This window comes from Felis catus, chromosome B2 (genome assembly GCF_018350175.1).
Source record: "Felis catus isolate Fca126 chromosome B2, F.catus_Fca126_mat1.0, whole genome shotgun sequence".
Lineage (NCBI taxonomy): Eukaryota > Metazoa > Chordata > Mammalia > Carnivora > Felidae > Felis > Felis catus.
Genome location: NC_058372.1, coordinates 118605018 through 118631927, shown reverse-complemented (window position 1 = coordinate 118631927; position 26910 = coordinate 118605018). Strand labels below are relative to the sequence as shown.

General features: G+C 38.5%; 1 protein-coding gene across 1 annotated transcript in view; it reads right to left on the bottom strand.

The window, feature by feature from the left end:
- The window catches only part of ENPP1 (ectonucleotide pyrophosphatase/phosphodiesterase 1), a 73831-nt gene that overhangs the window by 32282 nt on the left and 14639 nt on the right, over positions 1-26910 (bottom strand). The window contains exons 2-6 of the mRNA XM_023254376.2: positions 8917-8989; positions 5859-5975; positions 4915-5040; positions 3727-3787; positions 1081-1178 (exon numbers count right to left, since the gene is read on the bottom strand). Of these exons, the coding sequence (XP_023110144.2) occupies positions 1081-1178; positions 3727-3787; positions 4915-5040; positions 5859-5975; positions 8917-8989 (475 nt within the window). The remainder of the gene's footprint in view (positions 1-1080; positions 1179-3726; positions 3788-4914; positions 5041-5858; positions 5976-8916; positions 8990-26910) is intronic.

Below are 26910 nucleotides of genomic sequence, written 5' to 3'. Positions count from 1 at the left end.
CCCCACATCGGGCTCTGTGCTGACAGCTCAGAGCCTGGAGCCTGCTTCAGATTCTGTGTCTCCCTCTCTCTCTGCCCCTCCCCTGCTCACACTCTCCTTTCTCTCTCTCCCTCTCTCTCTCTCTCTCTCTCAAAATAAATAAACATTTAGAAAAACTGAAATTTTAAAAAGATACTCCCAAATTATTTTGGTTTGTCATAAAAGAAGTATAATAAATGTGCACATGTATTTACTGAGAGTGATTTTAATGTTTATACTAATCTCATACACTCAAGCCTAATAAATAATATTTTACAATTCAGAACTCCCAACATAGTTGTATTTACTTCCATTTCAGTTTAGCGTCCCACTGGAACTACTTAATTATTGATCACTGATAATGAGCAAAGTTCTCTAATTTTTATACCCATAAACTATGTTTTTTTCTTTTTCAGTAACAATGATGATACAAGTAATACCCATATAACTGGGGGTTAATGTGATTTAAAACTCTGGCATTAATATTAAGAGAAGACTATTCTACTATTGCATCAATAATTGCAAACTATTCTACTATTGCATCAATTGTAATCAATTCTGATTACAGAATAGTCATCCAGTTAAGGCCTCGAGTGAAGCAAAGAAATTGGAACGATGCTACATGGTACTATAGGATAACTAGCAAATACTCAACGTCTACAGTACTAGAAGCGTATCAGAAATACCTTCAGTTTTTGAAATTCTATTTTAAGATGTAATAATTATTAAATGATTTTTCCACAAAAAGAATCCAAAATTCTAATACATACAGATTTATATGCGTGTGTATATATTTATATATAACTGTATATATACACATGCTGTACGCACGTGTGTGTGTGTGTGTGTGTGTGTATAACTATTATCTTAGAAGTATTTAAAAGGCAGCTTCAAAGTAATTACAATATTGAAGACTAGTTCCTTATCATCAGGTTCAACTACTTTGCCATAGAGAGGTTTGGTAAAACACATTCTGCCAGTATTTTTCCAAAAAAAGACTGCCTCCCTAGTCTATCGCACTGAAACTGTGACACCTCAACAGTGAACTCCAAAGTTACTTACTTAGTCTGCTAATAACAGGAAGAAGGCCACCCCAAGTGTGTAAATATTCTGCCCTGAAGCCATCCAAAGAAAATAAGAGGGTAGGAGGTGCTTCAAACCTGGGTAATGAGAAAGAAGAAAAACAATGTTTAAAGAAGCAGAAGGAGGATACACATCCAATGAAGATTTTTCCCTGGCACAGGGAAAAATGAAAAATGAAAATTTTTCACTGAGGTCAGTATGTAATCTAAAGTAAATTAACAAGTTCAACAAGCATTCTTATAAAGGAGATATTACATTTATATTCATATATATGCTTTTATATTTCACTATATATATATGTCATACACACACACACACACAAACACACACACATACACACACACACACACACACATATATATATATATATATATATATATATACATATACATATACATATACATATATCGTCTAATAGTATTTTCAAGCATTTATACCATTTTGAGCCACCATATGGAGAACATCATTCATGGTTCCTGCTATTCCAAAAGCTGGACCAAATGCTACTAAAATGTAATAATATTTTCCCAATCTCCAGGAGAATAAATGTTAGCAACAGCATTTTCTAAATTATGTTTTTATTTCCATTAAGATTTTTCCTGAACAACCACCTTTGGATATTGTCTACATGAATCTAATAGATGGTACCCCATATCACAAAAATTATACATAATATTTGTGGTTTTTTAAATTTTTTTTCTAACGTTTATTCCTTTTTTTTTTTTTTTTTTTGAGACAGAGAGAGACAGAGCATGAACAGGGGAGGGTCAGAGAGAGAGGGAGACACAGAATCTGAAACAGGCTGCAGGCTCTGAGCTGTCAGCACAGAGCCCGATGCAGGGCTCAAACTCACAGACAGCGAAATCACGACCTGAGCCGAAGTCAGACGCTCAACCGACTGAGCCACCCAGGCGCCCCCATAACATTTGGTTTTTAAGTTTACTGTATTTGAAAGATGTTACTATTTAGTTGAGAAGTTTGAGATGTATTTACTACATTTAAATAAACAACAAATGATCCAAAGCTAGAAATGAACAATGAGGGCATATGCGTGTGCATGCATGTGCACACACACACACACACACACACACACACACACACGATGTATGTGGTGCACTAATCCAAAGGAGGCAAAAAAAAAAAAAAAAAAAAAACACGTACAATGATGTGCTCAGTCAAAGTGAATAACTATGGAAAACTGTTACATGGCCAAACCAAAATGGGCATGGTTCAGAAATTTTGAACTTCTAATGATAATTGGGAGACTGTAGGGAGTTGAACACTGCAGGATAACTGTAAAAAAAACTTTCCACTTAAAGCTTACTCAGTAATTTAAAATTTGAGAGCAAATGCTAAACTCTTCTTGCCTTTTTCAATTCTACCTCCTCTTCAGCTTACTCTCACATGCAAACACAAAAGGAAGAAGAAAAAAATATATATATTGGTATGTGATTTCCACTAACTAGTATTTGCATCATAGCTCAGTTGGAAGATTCCAGAACCAATGCCTAGAGTCTCAATGGTCCATCACTGTATAAAATTATTTGTATTCAATCAACATAAAACATAAACAGTTTATTGTGCCATCAGATAAATAAACTGGTATAACTTCCAGTAGAATAACACATGTTCTAACTTATGATCTTATTGTAAAGAAAGGAAGAGTTACATATCCACTACAAGGATCAACATTACAACTGAAAAGTAATGATCAATATGTAGAAGGAAAAGAAAGATTAAAAATTCACTAAGTCTAAATTTTCCAAGATATCTTGAACTTAAAAGACAGCTCAAGGCACAGGAGCGCACCCTTTGAAAAAAGTCTCTTCTGTTGGAATTTTTTAATTTGGGTTTAGTTTTTGCTGCTGCTATTACTGTTCTTTTAAACAAAACAAAAAAAAAGTACTGTTTCATCCAAAAGAAAAAAAAAACGCCCATCTTATAAAGCAAAACTAAATTATATACACAAACAAAATAAGCTAACGTACAGCTTTAAAATGTTGAATAGTTTGGGAAAAACTCATTACTTTAAAAAGGTAAAAATATGTTTCTGAAGATGAATAAGTCAAATTATATGAAATAGTAGATCTCAAGTGGAGCAAAGAAAATTTACGTTACATCTTCACAAAATCTCCCCCTTTGAATTCCACACAAGATTTTTTGATGGCCTAGTATACATAAGGTACTGGGCAAAATACTTTAAGGACAAAAAGAACAAAGATGAATTATAAAACTTATGCAACATTCTCTCACAGACATGTTGCTTATCCCCCGAATTTATAAGTGAACCAAAATATAAAAAATAAAAAGGAAGCTGTAAAGTAACTTGCTACAGGTTTGATTCTCAAAACTAAGTAAAGGGCCCTTCTTCTTAAGGAGAAAGACAACACACTTCCAGCGACCCTCATGAATACTAAAGACTAAATAGTCGTGGCCTCTCTTTTTCCCATTAGCTTCCAGAGTGGGGAACATTCCATAATCAACCGTATGCCACAAGTGCCCACCACAGGGCCTGACTAAAAATAACATTTAATGAACCAATGACTATTACTTTTATCTTTTCAATTTGGAAAGAGAAAAAAAAATAGTACCTTAACAAAATAGTATCTCAGAATATCATCTTACCCTGCTGGACACTTTGGCTCATTAATGTTTTCACATGTTTCTTCTACCCAACTCTTCTCTCCTAAAATATTTTCAAGAAATAAAACAAAGTGAACATATTGAATAGTGACAATAACTGTGATGCTGTGAGACATCTTAGGACAGATTCCAAAAACAAAACATGTTAACACATATATACGTAATATGGGTCATGGTTCTAGGGAAATACAATAAATACAGTAAGTTATTATGTTTCAAAATAACCGCCAGTTGATATCAGGAAGAAAAACAATGAACCGAAAACTAAATGCAAGACTCAAACATGTGACTGTATTTGTGAGAACTTAAAGGCATCTTTTCCATTTTCAAGTTGTTCATATTTTCAGCCAACATTTACAACCCTCCTTTTATCCACTAACATCTTCTAGTATTAAATCCTTGATGTCTTAGTTCCTCTTATCAGTTTCAAAGAACCCAGTAACTGGATGAAACCTCACAATAGCATCAGTTTACATAATACCCTATATAACCTCGGGCAGTAATTTCACATCTACTCTTTCAACACATGGCATACATTGCCCTCATTTACATTACGAGGGAACCTGGAATGTAAAGATAGCCAGGACTACAAAAAGTGATCTTTCCACAAAGCAGCATTAAAAGCGTAGCTAATATCGGGGAGCCTGGGTGGCTCAGTCGGTTGAGCGTCCGACTTCAGGTCAGGTCACGATCTCGCGGTCTGTGGGTTCGAGCCCCGCATCAGGCTCTGTGCTGACAACTCAGAGCCTGGAGCCTGTTTCGATTCTGTGTCTCCCTCTCTCTCTGACCTTCCCCCATTCATGCTCTGTCTGTCTCTGTCTCAAAAATAAATAAACATTAAAAAAATTTTAAAAATAAAAAAAAAATTAAAAAATGTAGCTAATATCAAAATAACATGAGGGGGTGGCAGCAGGAGAGTGACTACTATAGACAGAACAAGATTTGCCATGTGTAAATAGTGATTCTTAAACGACTGATGAGTACGAGATTCATTACATACTTTATTTGAATTTTACTCTAATAAGATGTTTTTTAAGTATTTTTTCAGCTAAGACAGTTGGTCAACAAATATGACTCCTAATGTAAAAAATGACACCTGTGCAAAACCCAGCTAACACCTAGAAGGATGTCGGGCTGCTGCAGAGCCCGATGGGTGCATGGGAACCTGACCTCGGCACACAGAGCTATAGTTGACACAGCAGTCACCCTTGTCCCTGCAGTCATCCGAACAGGAGCAAAGGCTTCTGGGCAATCTTTTCTCACCACACCTGAACTTGCTGCAAGTCCATATGTGTTCTAGAAACAAATAACAACAAAAGACGTGTTATGGTCCCAATTTAACACATCCGAAGTAGACACAGAACTGTTCTCTTCTGGAGCACGATCCAGGAGGGACAACGAACTATTTCATAACTCAGTTACTCACAGAATCTGCCACCACAGGGGTCGACCTGAACTAACAGACAGAAAGCATGCAAGCAACAGCTGTTATTGTTTCACTAAAGAAAACAGAATTTCATCATTTGAAAACATGGGCGAACATGGTTATTATACAATTCACATACAGATCTTGGCTTTCTCCACCAGCCATTTTCAGGGTTCTCAACATTTAATCTGAAACTGGCCTACTCCCATTTAAATAGGAAACATGTCCTATGTAGACAAACCCGAATGGAACAGAAAATATACACGTTCTGACGGTTTTATTTCAAAGTGTTAAGCAGGTTTCTAAGTACACCTGGAACGAATGTGACATTCTGTGTCAGCTACACTTCAGTAAAAAGAAGTGGATGTCTCAGAACTCTTGCTTTAGCGAGCCCACACTGAAAGTACTCGTATGTTTCAAGAAGACTTTTTGAAGTGTAAGTGCAAATTCGATTACGCAGGCTCTCGGCATACGTTAAACACAAGCACAGTTTTGCTATCCATAAAGTGTTTAACAAAGGCAAAATACATGAAATTTCTTCTCTAAGGAAATGCAAAGGCCAATTTTTTTAAAAAAGCCTCAAGTGGGTTCAATAAATCACATTTCTAAAAAATGCAGAACTTTTTTTTTTTTTGATCTTTGACTAGTGCCCATGACATCATCTTTTCCCCTGCGTATTTTTATTTACCTGGTTCTATACACGTCTCCTGGTAATCCAGACAGCAGTTTCCAAGGTCAACACAAGCAACATCACAGCGGCAGTTTCCAAATGTTCTCTCAAAACAGCGACCTTTGCAACTTTTAACTGAAAATATCGAATAATGAGTTAGAAGTTTCTAATCACAGAATCAAGAAGCAAACATCAACTAGTATACATAAGTTAGATTCAAATCCTACCTTAGAAAATACAGATGGGGTAATGAAGTTACCCAAGAATTTTTTCACAAATACACATAGAAAGTGGCACAAAAAGAAAATTCTATCTCTTGTCATAGGGGAGAAAAAAAGAAGTTTTAAAATTTATTACGAACCTTACCGAGTCTGGTAAGACTTCAATACTTATGGCATGGTAAAGAAAAGTCAGAATAAGGACTTGTTCTTTTTATTTTTTTTTAAGTTTATTTATTTATTTTGAGAGACAGAGAGAGTGAGACAGCGAGCAGAGGAGGGGCAGAGAGAGGGAGAGAGAGAATCCCAAGCAGGCTCCACATTGTCAGCACAGAGTTTAATGCACGTCTCGAACTCAGGAATCATGAGATCATGACCTGAGCAGAAATCGAGTCAGACGCTTAACAGACTGAGCCACCCAGGCACCCCGCTGAATAAGGACTTGTTCTGAAAGTTTTATGCTTATATAACATTCTCTAAAATTCCAAACTGTGAGAAAAGACTTTAAAAGTGATTATCTGAATATTTCAGGAGGAGAAAGAATACCTGCCCCACTGTACTCTCACTCTGGGTGTATCAAAGAAGTAATGTGCTTATGCAGGACATTCTGCAGGACTGTCCCTCCCACCATCACCTAAAAGTACGCATTTCACCTTCAGATCTGGTTCCTACACTCCCCAGTCAAGGTCCAATTTCCTTTGTTTAAGCTTTTGTAAAACCTGTCCTTCCCCTCAGTCACTAATTCCATTTGAACTAGAATATTTGGTTAATATCCCAGTCTCACACTGAACTACCAACTTCCATTCATTCATTCATTCATTCATTTAGAGAGAGAGAGTGCAAGCAGGGTTAGGGCAGAGAGAGAGAGAGAGAGAGAGAGAGAATCCCAAGCAGGCTCAGCACTGTCAGCACAGAGCCAGATGTGGGGCTCAAACCCACAAACTGTGAGATCATGACCTAAACTGAAATCAAGAGTCAGACGCTTAACCAACTGAGCCATTCAGGCATCATCCCTGGACTACCAACTTCTTGAGAGCAAAGTCCACACCTGCATTGTACCCAGCACACCTCATCCCTAGCGCCCAGCAAGATGCTTGACTATAGCTGGTACCAGTAAGTTTTTGTTAAATAGGATAAATGGCGGATATGGAAGGAAAACTTTTAATTAAATACAATAATTTTATGTTGTATTTACTATATACCTGGAAAAAGCTAGGTTCTCATCAGATTACTAAAACATCAGGATGGTGAGGAAAAAAAAAAACCCACTTGTAAAATAATGAAAGTCCAACAGAAAAAAAAAAAAAAAAAGAATAATCCTAGCTCCTGACTTTAGGGATCTCCTAACCCAAGAAGACACTGCCATAGAATTTAACCCTCATGACACTGGGAAAATTGGCAATTTTAAAGACATGAAATGACAACAGTAATTTCTAAGGTCAGGAATACTAACATTCCTGACCTGGGCAGGGCCAGGGAGAGCTGTTAGAATAATAGCTACTACTTGAGGCTCATTATTAAGCACCTCGTAGTTTGTAAAATACTGCGCATACTATGTTAGGTTTAGATTAAAATTACTTTTTTTAAACCTTCAGTTTTATTTTTGTGTTAAACTAAACTCAAAGTTTAAACTCAAACTAAACTACTTCATACCTATGCCTAGATGAACATTAAAGTCTGTAGCTATTTCATCTTGTTAAACTTAAGACACTTTTGCTCTGGATAGACGGCTGACCAAACACATGAAATTACTACATTTAATTACTACATTTAATTTAAGCAATAAGTGAAAACTTAAAAATCAGTACACTTGTTTAAATGACCAATATTACAATCACAGAAGAGTTGAACAGGAAAATAATTTTTCAATTTTCAAAACTGAATTCCCAGGGCGCCTGGGTGGCTCAGTTGGTTGAGCATCCAACTTCAGCTCAGGTCATGATCTCACACTCCGTGAGTTCGAGCCTCGCATCAGGCTCTGTGTTGACAGCTCAGAGCCTGGAGCCCACTTCAGATTCTGTGTCTCCCCCTCTCTCTGCTCCTCCCCTGCTCATGCTTTGTCTCTCTCTGGCTCAAAAAGAAATTAAAACATTAAAAAAATTTTAAAAAACTGAATTCCCTAGGAAGACCATCAGTGATTTCACACGGGGGAGAAACCTACCTCAGAGCCAAAACAAGGACTACTGCAATGTACTATGATTCAGAGTTTTGTTAGTTACAGTAATCTCATCAATGCTGGATAGATTTCTGCACTCAATATAAAGAAAAAAAAATATGTAGAAGCTTAAAACTGTCATTTCACTATAGCTTTGAAACCACAAATGCTCGTAATTTTAAAAGCTGTTAGGGCACATAACGATAAATTTCTGGTTGCCCAGAGATGCTAACTGGTTACCAAGTAATCTCTCCAGGCTGCTTCAGCAACTAACTCCTTGGGGAAAAAAAAAAAAAAAGTGTCCTCAGAGTTCCTGGAGAGAGTCCAGGGAGAAGGGCTCCAGGGTGCAGCACCAAAACATTTAGGCCATATTGGCTTGTATGTTTCACTGCTCTTAATTTATTTTTTGTTGTTTTGGGGGTTTGTTCTTTGGTTGATTTTTTGGTGATAGCCCCTCTTCATTGTTTTAGGATGAAGTTTTACAACTAAATAAAACATTGCATGGCTAAAATAATAAAAGAGTTTTAAGAAGACTCAAACCATTATCACATCTGCAATAACTATGGAGTACCCACAGATTAGGACAGGACACTTTTCTCAGTCACATTCTGAAGAGGACTAAGTAGCCACACACACCCATGTGCACACACACACACACACACACACACACACACATACACAGTATTTATACTGTAGTAATTACCTTCTTTGGCACAGCTTGGTTTCAGCCCAAATATACAACCAAGGATTGTTGTTAACACACAGACTGACAATACCTGTGGGGAGAAAAAAGAAAATTATATAGCTTCAAAACCCTTCTAGTTCTTCAAATGTTTCTCAACGTGCTGGGGCCGCTCTGCCTCCTGCTGTGGGTACAGGTCACGTGGATGTGCGTGCTTTGTGAAAATTCAAACCCCACGCCTACGCTTTGTGCACTTTTCTGCATGTATGTTATACTTCAAGAAAAAGTTTGCTTACATGTCAGCAAACAAATCTGTGCCATCCAGGACGAATGTTTCCAGAATTTCCCAGTTAATGCAAATGAATCTAGTCAGAGAACTTGAAATAATTAAGGGATGGAGAGAGGAAAATCAATTTACAGATTCAATTTCCTACTTGCTAATCCAATAAAACGCAATATGAGAATATTAGCTGCCTCTCTGAACAGGTTAACTACACAAACCTGAACAATATTCTCGTATGCCCCATGGCAGCCTATGGGAACGGGCACTGCACGGGGTTAGGCAACTGCACTGTAGCCCCAAATGTTACCACAAACTGGTTGTGTGATTTGGGGAAGATGACTTAAGTGTTCCAGACATCAAATTATTCACCTATAAAATTAAAGGGTGAGACTAGGGGCGCCTGGGTGGCTTGGTCGGTTAAGCGTCTGACTTCGGCTCAGGTCATGATCTCACGGTCCGTGAGTTCGAGCCCCGCATCAGGCTCTGTGCTGACAGTTCAGAGCCTGGAGCCTGTTTCAGATTCTGTGTCTCCCTCTCTCTGCCCCTCCCCTGTTCATGCTCTGTCTCTCTCTGTCTCAAAAATAAATAAACGTTAAAAAAATTAAAAAAAAAAAAAAAAAGGGTGAGACTATATGGATCTCTAAAAATCTTTCCAGGTCTAACATTTTGCCACTTTCTCAATTCCCCACTCTTGTGGCCTTTGATTTTAAAATAAGTACATACACCAGACAGAATTTTTGTTTGAGAATTAGAAAAAAAAGGGGGGGGGAATACGTAGATTCGTAGAACCCTTAATTTTCTTAGTGGGATGGAGTTTCCTTGACAGCTCTCTGGAATCTCACTTTGCAGGAAAATCCAACAAAATACGCATTCAGTACCAACTATGTGTAATGACTATGTTACGCACAGGAAAGACATACCTCAGGGAGCTGCTATTTGTGTGGGCAAGGGTAAAAATAACAGCATAAATGGCTCATATTTGGCAGGCTCTAGGAGGCACCTGCAGTTACATAGTTGTTTAAAGAAGGAGAAAGGTTGGGGTGGTTGGGGAGAGGGAGATCAGAGAAGGCTCCACAAGAGAAATGGGTGAATGGGGCAGGGTGGGTGTTGGGTGCAGGCTTTTAGGAACTCACTCCCTCAAATAAAACATATCAAGTACTGACCATATATACCAGTCCCCAGGTTTAGGTACTGAATACTCAGTAAAAAAACAGACACGACCTTTGTCCTCAAGGTGCCTAATGTCAAGTGACTGTAAAAACTAAAGAGAAAGTAAACCGTAAGTAAATTGAATCCGGAGGTCTAACTTATGGCAGAAGAAAATGGGGTAAGGGAAGGGAAAGCAAGAGTGCAGTGGGTCTCAAACACAACTGGGTCTAGGTGAAACCCTTTTTTAAGGAAATAAAAAAACCTAAGCATACACACGTCCATTCAAATAGAGAGTCATCCGAGGAAAAGCTCGAGCAAATATGTAAATAAGGAGGGGCGCCTGGGTGGCGCAGTCGGTTAAGCGTCCGACTTCAGCCAGGTCACGATCTCGCGGTCCGTGAGTTCGAGCCCCGCGTTGGGCTCTGGGCTGATGGCTCGGAGCCTGGAGCCTGTTTCCGATTCTGTGTCTCCCTCTCTCTCTGCCCCTCCCCTGTTCATGCTCTGTCTCTCTCTGTCCCAAAAATAAATAAACGTTGAAAAAAAAATTTAAAAAAATATGTAAATAATGAAAAATGGAAGAAAGTACCAGAACACTAAGGGATTCTCCTAAACCCTTTGAGGTATAAACTAACACAAACATATGAAAGGTAATTTAAAAAAAAATAATGCTTATTTATTTTGAGAGAGAGCGAGAGCAAGAGTGCAAGTGGGGGCGGGGGCAGAGAGAGAGAGAGAGAGAGAGAGAGAGAGAGAGAATCCCAAGCAGGCCCTGCACTGTCAGCACAGAGCCGGACATGGGGCTCAAACTCAGGAACTGTGAGATCATGATCTGAGCCGATATCAAGAGTCAGAGGCTTAACCACCTGAGCCACCCAGGCGCTCCGTGAGAGGTAATTTTTACGTTTCTATCAAAAACATTAAGAACTCTTACGGTCAATTATAAACATACAAGGAAATGAAAAAATTGCAAACCTCATCTGTATTTCCTATACTATAATTTAAAACATGGAGGGTTAAAGTTTTCTTAGTAATAAACTTATCAAGAATAGTCTGAACAGTCTTTCTCTTCTTCTCGTCACATAACTTACAATCCATAGTGAGAAACTTTTCCGTGCCTTAACAGACCACCACATTCCTTTGCAAGCTTAGATCAGTTCCCCACGTTGTAACCTTTGCACTTTTAATATCGTCACGTATCTGCAGGAGTTCGATTAATATGAATTCTTGTGCCAGTGTCATTTCCTCTGGGACATCTGCATCCTTTTCATCACAACCACACTCCTCACCAGAGGGATAACCTCGCCATCCCCGAGTTCCTCTGGCCGCAGAGCTGGAGGCCGCTGAACAGAGGCAGTGTGAACATTCGCGCAGTTTGCTTTTCCTTCCATAACCCCATTTACTTTTGAACTGAATTTCACTTCTGGCATTATCACTTTACTTAGTTTGCATCTTTATCGGCCAATTCTCTCTTTCAATTATCCATTTTATAACCTGTCATGTACGTTCACTACCAGAAGACACAGAAGCAACCCACCACTTGCCCTGCTGTCTGTGAGCTGCTGAGCAACAGAAGCAGACAGTAACCAATCACTGACAGGCTTTAAAAGGAGCCACATTGGTCACTGACCACCATACGCATGTGTTGTGTACGCAGTGATCTGTGGACTGAAAAAGCTAGCAGCAAAGGCTGCACTCTACGCAACTCCCCTCAATTAATAAATCTTGGAACTGAAATTTGAACCATGTTGTTTGGGGACGGGTGTTATTTAATTAAACTGTGGTGACCGAAACTGAGCATGCCAGAGTCCTGCAAACCTGGGCTGCCTGTACTCGTACAAGTGGGCACTACAGCTGTCCAAAGATGCTCATTTCAAAACCGCTTGTATCCACAATGAACAGACACGAAAACAAACAAAAAAAACAAGAACTATAACCCACGTTCATCACATTAAGAAACTGGCTTAAAAAGTCAGTTTCATCAACACAATCTCAGGAGGTCAGCCTCAGAGATAGGCATGTCAGAAGTCAGAGAGGAAGATAAAGACAACGATAACAACAAAACTGAGATAGAGCCAGAAGCCAGAAGCTGAGGAGGCACCCCCTCAATCTCCTTGGGCAAGTAAGAATATCTCCAGAGAGTGAAGAAGTCTACCTGGGGCTCTGTAGTAAGGAGGGGGTGCAAGACATCCTAAGTGAGGATGGCTGCAAATATGTGGTAACAAGGGAGACAGAGTCAACAAAGGCATAAAGACCTTCAAGCTCTGGGAGCCCAGCTGAACCCCAATACGTGGATTATAATGGACCCAAGTGGCCTGGAATTCCAGGGCTGGGAATAGGGAGATGGGACAAAAAGATAACATGGCATGGGGGATGGGAAGCAGGGGAAACAGAGCAGGAAAGCTGATAAAAGTCAAAAGGTGGCTGTAAAGGCTGAACAGGGTTGAGACCATGTGCACATGGAGGTTCGAGAACTGGGAGAAGACAGGGGATCTGGTGCATGTGGAAGTGGGAACAAGGGAGGGAGCAAGGAAGGAGGAGGGATGGAAGTTACGAGCCTGAAAGCAATTTCAGAATCTGAGCGCTCTGAAGTGGGACAGTTTGGAATGGAGGTGAAACCAAAGGGAGAAACCTGAAATCGGCAGAAAATACTCCTTGGAAGCAAGATGGCCCAAAAGTCCAAGTACTTGCACTCGTAATCAGAGTTAAGTTTATACCAACAAATACAAATCACAGTGAGAGAACTTTTTTACATTCAGAAATGTATTGCCTTAAAGGACATACTCCCTCACTGCTGTAAGAAATTCAGTCATGGAGCTGTATTACCCGCAACTGTACTGTCCTTCCCAAATATAAAAAAGAACTTGCCAACAGTTCTGTTACAATTAAGTCTCACCTTGATGAAAACTATGGGAAGATTTGGTGGTAAGCAAGCATTTAAATCATAAGCACGCGGGGGTACCCTGGGTGGCTCAGTGGGTCAAGCATCCGACTTTGGCTCAGGTCATGATCTCACGGTTTGAGAGTTCAAGCCCCGTATTGGGCTCTGTGCTGACAGCTCAAGGCCTGGAGCCTGCTTCGGATTCTGTGTCTCCCTCTCTCTCTGCCCCTCCCCCGCTCATGCTCTGTGTCTCTCTCTCAAAATAAATAAATAAACATTGGGAAAAAATGTCTTTTAAATCGTAAGCATGCGTTTAAAACACACCCAGTATATGTAGGTCTCTCCTCTCATTAAACTGCAACAGGGGCATGAGGATTTTTTTTTTATTACCTCTTCATTGCTAAAAAAAATGTTACTTAGATTTAACTTTTGTTTCTTTTTAAACATTTTTTTAACGTTTATTTTATTTTTGAGACAGAGAGAGACAGAGCATGAACAGGGGAGGAGCAGAGAGAGAGGGAGACACAGAATCTGAAACAGGCTCCAGGCTCTGAGCTGTCAGCACAGAGCCCGACGCGGGGCTCGAACTCACAGACCGTGAGATCATGACCTGAGCCGAAGTCGGATGTGTAACCGACCAAGCCACCCAGGCACCCCTAGATTTAACTTTTGTAAGATAATGCAGAGCATGGAAATGAAACAGAAGTATGACAAGAGGAACAATCAATTCTCATCTATAATCACGCCTATAAAAGATGAAACTTACATCACCTACTACTGTGTTACCCAACTTCCACTCAGGATAGTTTTTAGTAGGAAATTTCAGAGCTGTGAAATCTAATTCAATTTTAATTTCTTCTCAAAGTAGATTAAAACAGCAATGTCAAAATCCACTATTCATTTTTTACCTCTATAACAATTTAGGTAGTTTTCATATTTTGATACTCTCTTAGAAACTAAAGATGAGACATTTTACCTTAGACCACATAGAGCCACCAGACATACAAGTAAATTGGCAGAATATTTTGCCTCTACGTTAGAAGACTATTGATTTGGGAGTTTCCTGCTTGTTTAGAGTACCTAAATCGTTTGGCCTTTCTTGGACATTTAATGAACCAAAAGAAATAGATATAAAGAAATCACTCCATTTTTTTTCTCACAGATTCCCTAAAACGTATTAATACAACATGTATTATTCTTTATTGAGCATTCATTTAAATATGAGTGCCTACTTACACAGACCCTTTGCTAAAGGCCAGAGAGACAAATGAAAGCAACTCACACCCTGACAGAGAAATGAAGCTGGGGGCGGGGGCGGGGGGGGGGGGGAGGGTGGTGGAGGGCATGAAAATTAATGATTACAATGGAGCTACAGCAGATATATGTAAAAAAATTTTAACATGCTGGAGCGCCTGGGTGGCTCAGTAGGTTAAGAGTCTGACTTTGGCTCAGGTCATGATCTCATGGTTCATGAGTTCAAGCCCTGTGTCGGGCTCTGTTCTGACAGCTCAGAGTCTGGAGCCTGCTTCAGATTCTAGGTGTCCCTCTCTCTCTCCTCCTCCCCCACTCACGCTCTGTCTCTCTCAGAAATAAATAAAACATTTTTAAAAAATGTTAACACGCTAATAGCACAGTGGAGAGAAAAAAAGGAAAGAATGGTGATGAAAAGAACTTCACAAAGACAGATTTGGAGACAAAGGGATTTCCCCTTCAGTCAATAAACAAATGTTTGGGGGCGCCTGGGTGGCGCAGTCGGTTGAGCGTCCAACTTCAGCCAGGTCACGATCTCGCGGTCCGTGAGTTCGAGCCCCGCGTCGGGCTCTGGGCTGATGGCTCAGAGCCTGGAGCCTGTTTCCGATTCTGTGTCTCCCTCTCTCTCTGCCTCACCCCCGTTCATGCTCTGTCTCTCTCTGTCCCAAAAATAAATAAACGTTGAAAAAAAAAATAAAATAAAAAAAATAAACAAATGTTTGAGTGTCTGCAATATACACTGTACTTAAATTCTGAGGAGGAGGGAGGGGTCCAAAAATAAAACAAAAAAAAGAATTTGTGGTGAAATCCCTAATCTCAGGGTTCACCATCCAATCAGGGTGATGACTTTAGAATTTGTTAATGACAAAGACAGGAAATGGTGAGAAGCAGCCTAAGAATTAAATCACGGGGTAGTGACAATCCGTGCAATGGCACTTTGTACAAAGGCAGGGAGGTACAGAAAACCACCGCGGTCTGGGAGAAAGAAGGAGAGTGGTAACAACAATAAGCATGGCGTCTACAGTACTACGTGCTAGGCACTTTTCTCAGAGTTTTGCATCAAATCGTTTAATCTTCACATTATGACACAGATTACTGAGATTAACCCAGTTTAAGAAAATGGAGCTGCAGATTGCTGACCAGTGGCAGGGGCAAGATCCGAATTTAGACAGTCAGGCTGTAAGCAGTGGGGCAATAGGGGGACAGGGGAGTGCCTGAAAGAGGGCTGTGCCTTGGGAGCAGTCAGCAGGGAGCTGCTGGGGCATTAAAATATGAAACTGACATGACTGGATTTTCAAATTCTTTTTTTTTTTTAAGTTTCTCTCTTTTGAGAGAGAGACAGTGAGAGCGAGCGGGGGGAGGGGCAAACAGAGGAGGGGAGAGAGAGAACCCCAATCTGCGCTATCAGCACGGAGCTCAATGCAAGGCTCAAACTTACCAACTGTGAGATCATGACCTGAGTAGAAACCAAGAGTCGGACACTTAACCGACTGAGCCACCCAGGTGTCCCTGGATTTACAATTCTAAAAAGAGTCTTTGGCAACATTATGGAAAGCTCTGGTATGAGTCCAAGAGTGAAATGAGCACTTGGTCTTACCTGCCTCTCCTTTCTCAGGAGACGCTCTGTCCTCCTCGTCTTTCCTCATCCCAACCACTACGGCCCTCACCATGTTCTATGAGATCTATGTCGCTGACCAGACTGTGAGTTCCAGGGGGGGTGATTTACTTCTCTATTTTCCATGTCTAGCATGGTGCCTAGCACATAGCAGACATTCGACAAATAACTGTTGAGCTGAAAATCAGCAAACTGTGACTTCATTAAACATAATTTGGGGGAAACCATGATCCTCCCCCTTTTCTTCATATGACTTCACAAAGTCAGCCAGTTTAAGTACCTTCGTATCTGCTTTATATAAAGGATGTCTACAATACGTAGACATTCCTTTTTTTAGGAAATGGTATATTGCTGGATTTGGTATTCAAATGTGACAGGTGTCATATAAACACCTATCCGATGAAGATGAATTAGCTGACCACACTGCCTATCACTCCTCTGGCCTCTGGCCAAAGCTGCATGCCTTCTGAAAACAACTCTGTAAAAACTCAGATCGACACAGTGCTGAGTCTGCAGGGATTTCTTTTTTTTCCCCAGAAGATGAGGATTAGATACTCAGAAACTTCCACAGGAGATTCAAAGGGAGGTTCAAAGGAAATGCCGTACTCTTGAAGAATTTTAAGTATTACAAAGTTTAAAGTACACGTTAGAACAACTGCTTGAGTGGATTAAAGAACTTTTTAAGGAAAGAGTTCTCACTTTTGCTTGGCCTCTTATACCCTCTCTATCATTTTAGTTATGTTTGACTTAATTGAAGGTTTTCCCAAATGGCAGTGATATTTTATGTAATTTATATAAATGATCAAATGAAAATGAGGAAAAAAGACACCAAGCACTGAACAAGTCTATCACTTTGGGGCAAACCAAACTCAATCTCTGAGTAAAATATTAAACCTCTGAAGAAGCTGGCTTCTTCCTGGTAGAGTTTCAGGTTCAGAATGGCTAGGGTTCAAATCCCACCTCTCTCAGTTCATTTTTGTCAGCATTCAACAAACATTTCTTGAGAGCCTACATGTCAAGACTGAACTAATGCTGGGAATACACCAGTGAACAAAATGATTTCAGTGCTTACATAGCGCTTACATTCCAGTGACTTCTAGACAACCACGAAACGTGTGATAAGGGAATGCTTCATATCCTAACTAAACCTCATTTTTAAAACATTTCTAATGTTTTAAACATTAGAAACATTTCTAATGCTGATAATACCTACCTTCCAAAGTGGGCACGAGCTTTGAGCATAATGTACAGAAAGTGTCCGGATTGGTGACGGGGGCACAGAGGTGCTCAATAAATGACCGTTCCTACTAGGAACAACTCACTAAGAGCCCCCTATAGATTATTACACAGCCACAATATAACCCATGGTTAAGCAAACTACAGGGTATTCTTTTTTATATGCTGTTAAAAGAAATGCCATAAATTCCTATATTAACACTTTCTTCTTCTTCTTCTTCTTCTTCTTCTTCTTCTTCTTCTTCTTCTTCTTCTCCTCCTCCTCCTCCTCCTCCTCCTCCTCCTCCTCCTCCTTCTCCTTCTCCTTCTCCTTCTCCTTTCTTTTTTGTTGTTGTTTCTAATTCTGCAGTAATCTGTTTTCAACAGTTGTTGAAGACCATGCAGTGGTTAAAAAGAACCCTATCCAAAGGATGCAACCGAAACAGAAAAAAGGCAAAGTAGTATTTTGTAGGGGATGGTGGTAGCAGTAATTTGAGTTATATCTATACAACAGCTCTCCAAACCATGCTAATGAAAAAGGGACCCATATAAACACCAATCTGCATATTAAAGAATACTTCAGATCCACGTTTGCACATGTAACAAAGTATGCTTAGACTGATTCAAACGCTGTGGGAATAAGAAGCTATAGAAAAATTCTGAAACACCTTAAAATATTCATATTGTTTGACTCAAAAATTATACTTCTTACAGTTTCTTTAAGATAAAAAATTATCTATAAATATGTATTACAAATATTTACATGTAGCATTACTTACAAGAAAAAAAATAGACACATACGCAGTCTCCAGCAATTGAAAATGGCTAAATATGAAATACTTATGTAATTGAATACTATACAGCCAATAATGATGACATAGAAGAAATTTAATAGCATGGGGAAAGACACATTATTGACTATAAACTATAAATTATAAAATAAAATGGCAGTATAGTCCTAATTTTCTGCTATACATGTATATTTTTTATAAATAGTCTTATATCTGCCTGATGGGCTCATATGTGATTTTTTTTTTCCTTCTTGGTACTTACCTTTATTTTCCAAAGTTTCCACAGTGAACCCATATGCAGGAGAACTAAGGGGGCTAGTAGATGGGTATTAGTCACCCAGAGTAAAGTTTTCCCATTTTGGCATTTTAGGGATCTTTCGGCATAAAAGGCAACTCCTCCCTGCCTACATACTCTAAGCAAACTCCAATCAACAAATTCTGATTCCATTCAGCCTTTTTTTTTTTTTTTTTAAGAGACAGTGAGAGCTAGCAGAGGAGGGGCAGAGAGAGAAAGGGAAGGAATCCCAAGATCCCAAGCAGGCTCAGCACCACCAGCGCAGGGCCTGATGTGGGACTCGAACTCATGAACGGGGAGATCATGACATGAGCTAAAATCAAGAGTCAGATGCTTAACCGAATGAATCACCAGGCGTTGCATTCAACCTCATTCTTAAGTATCCCTCATTCTTTCTTTTTTAATTTTTTTTAATGTTTATTTATATTTTGAGAGACAGAGAGTGAGTGGGGTAGGGGCAGAGAGACAGGGAGACACAGAATCCAAAGCAGGCTCCAGGCTCTGAACTGACAGCACAGAGCCCGACACCGGGCTTGAACTCACAGACTGTGAAATCATGACCTGAGCCAAAGTCTGATGCTTAACCAACTGAGCCACCCAGGCACCCCTCCCTCATTCTTAAATATCAGTCAACAGCCATGATTCACCACTCATCTGAGGTAAGCCTACAATATAAGATAAACAAAAAGTGTAATATCAACACAAAGGAAAAAAAGGGAGAGAAAGAGAGAAAAATATTAAAAACAAACATATAATTAGTATTCTCAGTGGGATTCAAGATTTGTGCAAATCCTCAAATCCAAAAGTCCTAATGTCAAATATCCAAAATGATATATCAAAGAAGGCTCATACTTACATAATTTTCAAATTCCAGAACACCAATGATAAAAAGACCTTAAAGGAAAAGCTATGCCAACTTCATTTAAAAAAACAAAACAAAACAAAACAAAACAAAACAAAACAATAAAGATGTATAAGATTGGAGTTAGTTTTTCTTTAGAGGTTTAGTAGAACTCACTGGTAAAGCTCTGTGGGCCTAGAAAGATCTGTGTAGTAAGCTTATTAATTTCTGGTTCAATCCCTTCATGGGTTTATAGAATTATCTAGATGCTCTAATTTTTTCTTGAGTCGGGTTTGGTAAGTTGTATTTCTTCTTGGAATTTTTCACTTCACCTACATTTTCAAATACATTAGTATAAAGTGATTTATAGTAGCCCTTTGTTATTTTTTCAGTGTTTGTACATTTTGTATTTGTGATCCTTCGTTCCTCCCTGATATAATGTGCCTTCTTTCTTTCTTGGCTTAATTAGGCTCACCAGAAATAATACTCTATTTTAAAGAATCTACTTTTTGCTTTGTCAATCTTCTCTTTGATATGTTTATTTTTTGTTTTACTGATTTTTGGTCTTGTCTTTATTTTTTTCTTTCCTTTTGTAGCCTAGGTTTAATTTTACTCTTTTTCTTTTAATAAGTTATAGATACAGACACTTAGGTTATAGCTTTATAGACTTTTTTCTCTTTTAATATTACGTTTATTCTAATTTTTAAAGCCCTTAAGTCATTGTTGTTTTATAAGTTCATTTAGATTTATCCAAATATTTATGACCTTATGCATTTTAATGCATTTTCCTTTGCACCTTTCATCTGGAGTCGTCTAGAACCCATTTTCTTCTACCTAAAATATATCTTTTGGAATTTTCCTGATGGCAGATTCTCTCAGTATTTGTTAGTTTATACGTGTCTTTATTTTGTTCTCATTCTTGAAAGGCATTTCTTTTCTGGATATATAATTGCAATTTGGCAATTATTTTCTTTCAGCACAAGGAAGATGTCATTACACTATCTTATGCTTTTAATCATTGCTATTGAGAATTCAGCTGTCAATCTACTGTACTTTTGAAGGAAATAGGTCTTTTTTTAATACCTTTAAAAATGCTTACTTTTACTTTTGCATTCTGCAATGTTATTCTGTCATTTGTTGACTATATATATATATGTATGTATATATAATTTATTCTGCTTAAGATTCAATGTGCTACTTAAATCTGAGGATTGGTGTCTTTCATCCGTTCTAGAAAATTGCCATCTCTTCAGATAGTATTCAAAATAAAAGGAAAAAATGGATAATATTAACAGGAAAATATTAAACTACAAAAAGTGACCTAGAAAGTCTTTAAAAAACCAAATAAAATTTCTAGAAATAGGGGTGCCTGGGTGGCTCATCGGCTGAGCATCTGACATTAGCTCAGGTCATGATCTCATGGTTCATGGGTTTAAGCCCTGCATCAGGCTCTGTGCTGACAGCTCAGAGCTTAGAGTCTGCTTTGGATTCTGTGTCTGTCTCTCTCTCTCTGCCCCAGCCCCACTCACACTCTTTCTTTCACTCATTCTGTCTCTCAAAAATGAATAAACATTAAAAAATAAAATGTTTATAAAATGTCTAGAAATAAAAAAATAAATTAATTCAGTGATGAGGCTTCACATCAAAAGGGACACGGTGAAAAACAGAATTAGTAAGCTGGAAGACAGTCCAGAAGACATTATCTGATATATATCACAAAAAGAAAGATGACAAGAAATTACCCTTCTTCCAATTCACTATTATTTCTTCCATATTTTCTTCAAAAATAGTCAAGGCTTTTATAACCTGTGTCTGATAACACTACCATCTGAAGTCACTGCTTGTCTGCTTCTGCTGTGTGGTATTCCTGCTGGCTTTTGCTCACGGTGCCATTTTCCTCCGTGTGCCTGGTTGTTTTTAACTGTGTTCTGTTTATTGATGTTAAAGATTTTCAGGAGTTTTTAAAGCCTAGGATGAAAGTGTTTTCCTCCAGATAGGATTTATATTTGCTTCTGCCAAAAAACATTAGAGAAACTTCAAGTTTGAGACCACCTTCACAACTTGAGGTAGATAAAGCGAGATCAACTTGCATATATCTTTATTTATGGGAAATATACCATAAATTACACAGTAGCTAGGTCCTTCACAGATTGTTCTAACTACATGTAACATAATACAAATGTAATATATTTAGAACATAATTCATAGCATATAAGATATATAAGCATGCACAGCTTCTTTAAAGAATGACTTCAAGGGGCGCCTGGGTGGCGCAGTCGGTTGAGCGTCCGACTTCAGCCAGGTCACGATCTCGCGGTCTGTGAGTTCGAGCCCCGTGTCGGGCTCTGGGCTGATGGCTCGGAGCCTGAAGCCTGTTTCCGATTCTGTGTCTCCCTCTCTCTCTCTGCCCCTCCCCCCGTTCATGATCTGTCTCTCTCTGTCCCAAAATAAATAAAAAACGTTGAAAAAAAAATTTAAAAAAAAAAAGAATGACTTCAAAACTTTATTTCTGATTTATGATATGTTCCAGAAATATACCTTTTATATTTCTGTCTCTCTTACCAATGGTCAAGCTCATCAAATTCAGTTTAAGAAATATTAACGCTTGCCTTTACTGTATCAGGGGACATCTGGTATGATAACTGTCTTAAGTAGAATGTCCTTTATCCTCACAATTAGGTCAATTTTGGCACTTATGGAAATAGTGATATTTTTATTATCTCATTAATAGGTCTCAATTAAGAGTCGCAGAAATCACTATAGTAATATTTATCATCGTATAGCTAGTATAGGTGCACGACTACAAGGACAGAATGAGGAGCAGGTGCTAGAACAAAAGAGAAATAGAACAGTCATTTTATGAAGCTTTCAGGAATAACTAGCAATTTATTGAACCACACACACACACACACACACACACACACACACACACACAACAAAACCCAAAAAATCCCTAGGGTCTTGGTGGATAAAACCATTTGTTATCAAACCACTGCTTCGAAGAGTAACTAGAAGGGACCAATCGGAAGACTAATGACAACCCAACAGAGGGGACACTATTGTGGTTCCTTTGGATCTACAAAGATCCCCGCATATGAGGCACAACTTGTTACTACTTCCTGCTCAAACCCAGCTGCTAAAGCACTTCTAGGAACACTCTATTACAAGCAAGCTAAGATCATAAGCCACAGCACTGTCCCTCAGAGACATTCCTAGTACTGTGGATTTACATAAATAAATATAAATATAAATATAAATATAAATATAAATATAAATAATATAAATATAAACAAATATAAATATAAATAAATTAATAAATAAATCTGCTCCATGGATACCAGTACAGCACTTTCCACAAACATAAAGGGGGAAATATCAATTTTAAAGTGAGAGGTATTAAGACAGGAGTCCACAAAAATAATCTTTGAAGACATATCACAGAAATTTTGCTTGACCTTCTAAAACTCCATCATCAACACATTTTTTTACAATACTGATTAACAGAATTGCTGAATGTGTGCCACCATTTCAAACAGTACTTGCTTCTAATTTGTCAGAAATCGTGCTATGAATCTGTTACATTTTTTTAAATGGCAAATACTTCTCATATTTAGTAAGTAGGGGAAATCAAGAGCAGGCTTAGTTTAACAGACTTTATCAAAGTAGATTCTTGTTGTGAGTAAGGGGAAGTATATTCACAATGAAAAACCACACACTCTTCTTTGGAAGATTCAGGTTCTTTTTCTAGTATCTTTAAAAGAGAGAGAGAGAGAGAGAGAGAGAGAGAGAGAGAGAGAGAAAGAGAAATAAAGTCAGAAGGAGGTAGAGCAGTGTAGTAGGACACAAAATAGAAATCCTTAAATTATTACTATTTTAAATACTGGCTCTCTTAAATGCTACCATTTGTCACTCCGGGGCTCTGGGCATCTAATCTTTTCCTAGGTGAGAAAGAAAGAAAATAGCAAATAGATATTTTATAACATTCAGGTCTCATAGTATGTATATGAAAGATGGAGAAGACAATGCCCCCAGTCTAACATAAATCTGTTGGCACTGCTGATAAAAGAATGTGCAGTTCAAAACAATTATGTTGAATAAACAAATTTCACATTTGGTTGAACTAGTCTCTTGGGCTGATAAAACAATGAGATTCTTCCCTTAACTAGAATTAGTAGTCCAGAAAAGAGCTTTTGGCATCTTTAATACTTAAGCAAATAGTCATTTCAACAATTCCCTGATTTTCAATGACATATCTATCCTCATTAAGCAAGCATTTTTAGAAAAGTCTCAAAGAAAGCTCATATTGATAGCCAATAGGGCTGGTGATGATCATTGAAAAATAATCTTTTTAGGGCAGATTAAAATAAAATATCAAATTAAAAGGCTTGCTTAAGAAAACAGAAACAATGTTAGTACTTTGCCATAAACCATGAGGAAATCATTAAAATCATAACTGTTTTCAATTAAAGATATAAGTATGACAAAATTGTGGCCCTAATCACAAAAAGAGCAATAACTCTCATGCCTTTATTTTCAAATAAGGATGTGCATTACATTTGGAGTTTTGTGATACCAAGGAAGCCACATCATCTATAGTCCCCACATTGGGATGGAATATTTTCTATGGTGCCTGATAAACCTAAAATACCTAAGAATCTACTTCTCTCTGACAATTGATCCTACCTTTATTTGGATCACTCCTGACCCCACCTCCTATACCCTCCCCTCTTAAGGAATATTACTCCGTATATGTAAATGTATTAAAATTCTTGGGGCACCTAGGTGGCTCAGTCAGTTGAGCGACCGACTTCGGCTCACATCATGATCTCATGGTTCATGGGTTCAAGCTCCGCATTGGGCTCTGTGCTGACAGCTTGGAGCCTGGAGCCTGTTTTAGATTTTGTGTCTCCCTCTTTCTCTGCCCCTCCACCATCCACGCTGACTCTGTCTCTCTCTCAAAGAATGAACAAACATTAAAACAAAAAACAACAACAAAAAAAGAGATTCTTGGCTGACTCTGGAACATAGTATGGAGGTTCCTCAAAAAGTTAAAAATAGAACTACCCTATGATCCAGCAATTGCTCTATGAGGCATTTACCAAAAGGATACAAAAACACTGATTTGAAAGGACACATGGTCCCAATGTTTACAGCAGCATATACATACACACATATACACACACACAGTAGAATATTACTCGACCATAAAAAGGTTTGCAACAACTTGGATGGAGCTAGAGAGTATTATGCTAAGCAAAGTAAGTCAGAGAAAGACAAATACCATAATGATTTTACTCATATACGGAATTTAAGAAACCCAACAGATGAACATAGAAGAAAAAGAAAGGCAATCCATAAAACAGGCTCTTAACTATAAAGAACAAACTATGGGTTGTCGGAAGCGAGGTGAAGGGGGGGGGAGGGATGGGTTAAATGGGTGATGGGGATTAAGGAGGGCACCTGTGATGAGCACTGGGTATTATATGTAAGTGATGAATCACTAAATTCTACACCTGAAACTAATATTAAACTGTATGTTAACTAAGTGGAATTTAAATAAAAATTTGAAAAAGAAAAAAAAAATTCTTGACTGAACACAGGCCAGTGGAATAACTATTAGGCTTGTTATCATAAAAAGAACTGGAAACACCACCCCTGGAGCCTTACTTCTGCAGGCAAAGCAGAAAGGGGATCAGAAACTCACCTGAGCATATCCTCCATAGTTAAAATTTTTCCTGGGATGCTGCAAGGCCTCCAGAGAGCTGAATTCTCAAGTGTCCCTTCCTATTATGTTCATTTAATTTTTTTTCAGTTTGAGAAATAACTGACATACATCACGGTATACGTTTAAGACACATAGGACGATGGTTTGATTGACATATATTGTGAAATGATCACCACGGTTTGGCTAAAAGCCATCATCTCACAGAGCTACAATAAAAAGAAAAACTTGTCCGTTTATTTTTGTTTCAAAAAGTACCAAGCACTTCAAAGGGAAGAATATCCAGCAAATCACTTCTCTAAGATCTCACCAATTGCTCTCACAGACCATTTCTCTCTGAAGCTAAAGGTCAAGGGTAAAACAGTCATTTGGTGCATTTGGTGGCTGTTTCAGTAGTAAAAAGTGATGGTTTCAATAGAGATTTAGCTCGGATGGCAACCTTCACTCCATGACCCGTACGCCCTCACGGAATCTTGAGAGGTAAGCACCTAATGACCAAGGTTTTCAGGAACAGAAAACACCTCAAAACAAAGCAGGGGTTGCTCTTCAAAAGGCTGGAGGGCAACTCCAGATGCAGCTTCCTGCCATGAGGGCTTCTGTTTACACCCACACAAGGATCATGCCCACCAGTGATGACAGAATTATTAAATATCAACACTCTCTTCTTGGTCTGATGGCTTATTTAACTGTTGTTTACCTTCACTTAGCAAACTACATTTTTGTGGCTTTTCTTTATGTAATCTGACTTACTTTGGTTTCTTAAGAAAAGCAATTGAGAAAAGATCTTCACGAGCATGTTTAGTAAACTGGATTTCTATCTCTTGCCTTCTAACAAAATAAAATGACTGATGGAGTAAATATTTAAAGGTTTACTGTGAAATCACTAGAAGAAAACCATGGGCAAAATGTTTATAATTTTAGGGTGGTGAACACCATCACAAGGATGGCACAAACTCCAAAAATTAGAATGGAGAAGTTAACGTATTTGATCCATAAAAATAAGAAATGTCTGTAATGCCAAAGAAAAAGAACATCAACCACAAGAAAAACTGGAGTGGGGGAACTAGGATAAAACATTTTCAACACACAACAGAAGGTTAATATCGATGATAGATAATGAGTGCATAAAAACCAAGTAGGAAAAGATAACCCACAGTTTTAAAATACCAAAAGTAATAAACTAGTCTAGGCAAAAAAGAGAAACAGCTAATAAAAATACGACATTCACCTTCATTAAAAATCAAAGAACTATAAATCAGAGTCCCTTTCTTAGCCAATGAAATTGAGAATCATTAAACAGATTAGTAACTACAAGTGTTGGCAAGGATGTAAAAAGAGACAGGCACTTTCCCACTATCTTCATAAAAACATATGTTCCTTTCCAAAAGGTCACTTAGATTAATCTACCTAAATTCAAAATGTACAGAATCGCCACTCCTGCCATTCCGAATTTAATAATTCATCTGCTAGAAGTTTTCACATAAGCGTATAAGGATATGCATACAGAGATATTTCTTTATTGCAGCATTATTTATAACAGCAAAAAAATATGCGAAGAACCTAAAATTTCTGTTAATAAACAACTGAATAAATACAATACATTATGGTAGACCCAAACAATAGAAAACACTGATCGATTATTTTGAAATTAGGTAAATCCATCACCAGTGTGTTTCCTCTTAAAGCCTTCAGCCCCCATGTACGCAGTCTACTCTGAGGCTATCATGCCGTATGTCCAAACTATCCCATGCATACATACAGACCACAGGCAGAGGTCCCTCCATGGGAGCAGGGTGCCTGGCCAGCAGGATGCCTGGCCAGTGGAGCAGACGCCCCACTCCATGCTGCTGCAACTCCAGCCACCATCTGACTGCAACCACATGAGAGACCCTGAGCCGCACCTGCCCGGCCAAGCTTTTTCCAAATTCCTGATTCATCAAATACCATAAGAGGGTTTTGAATCTGCACAACTGAT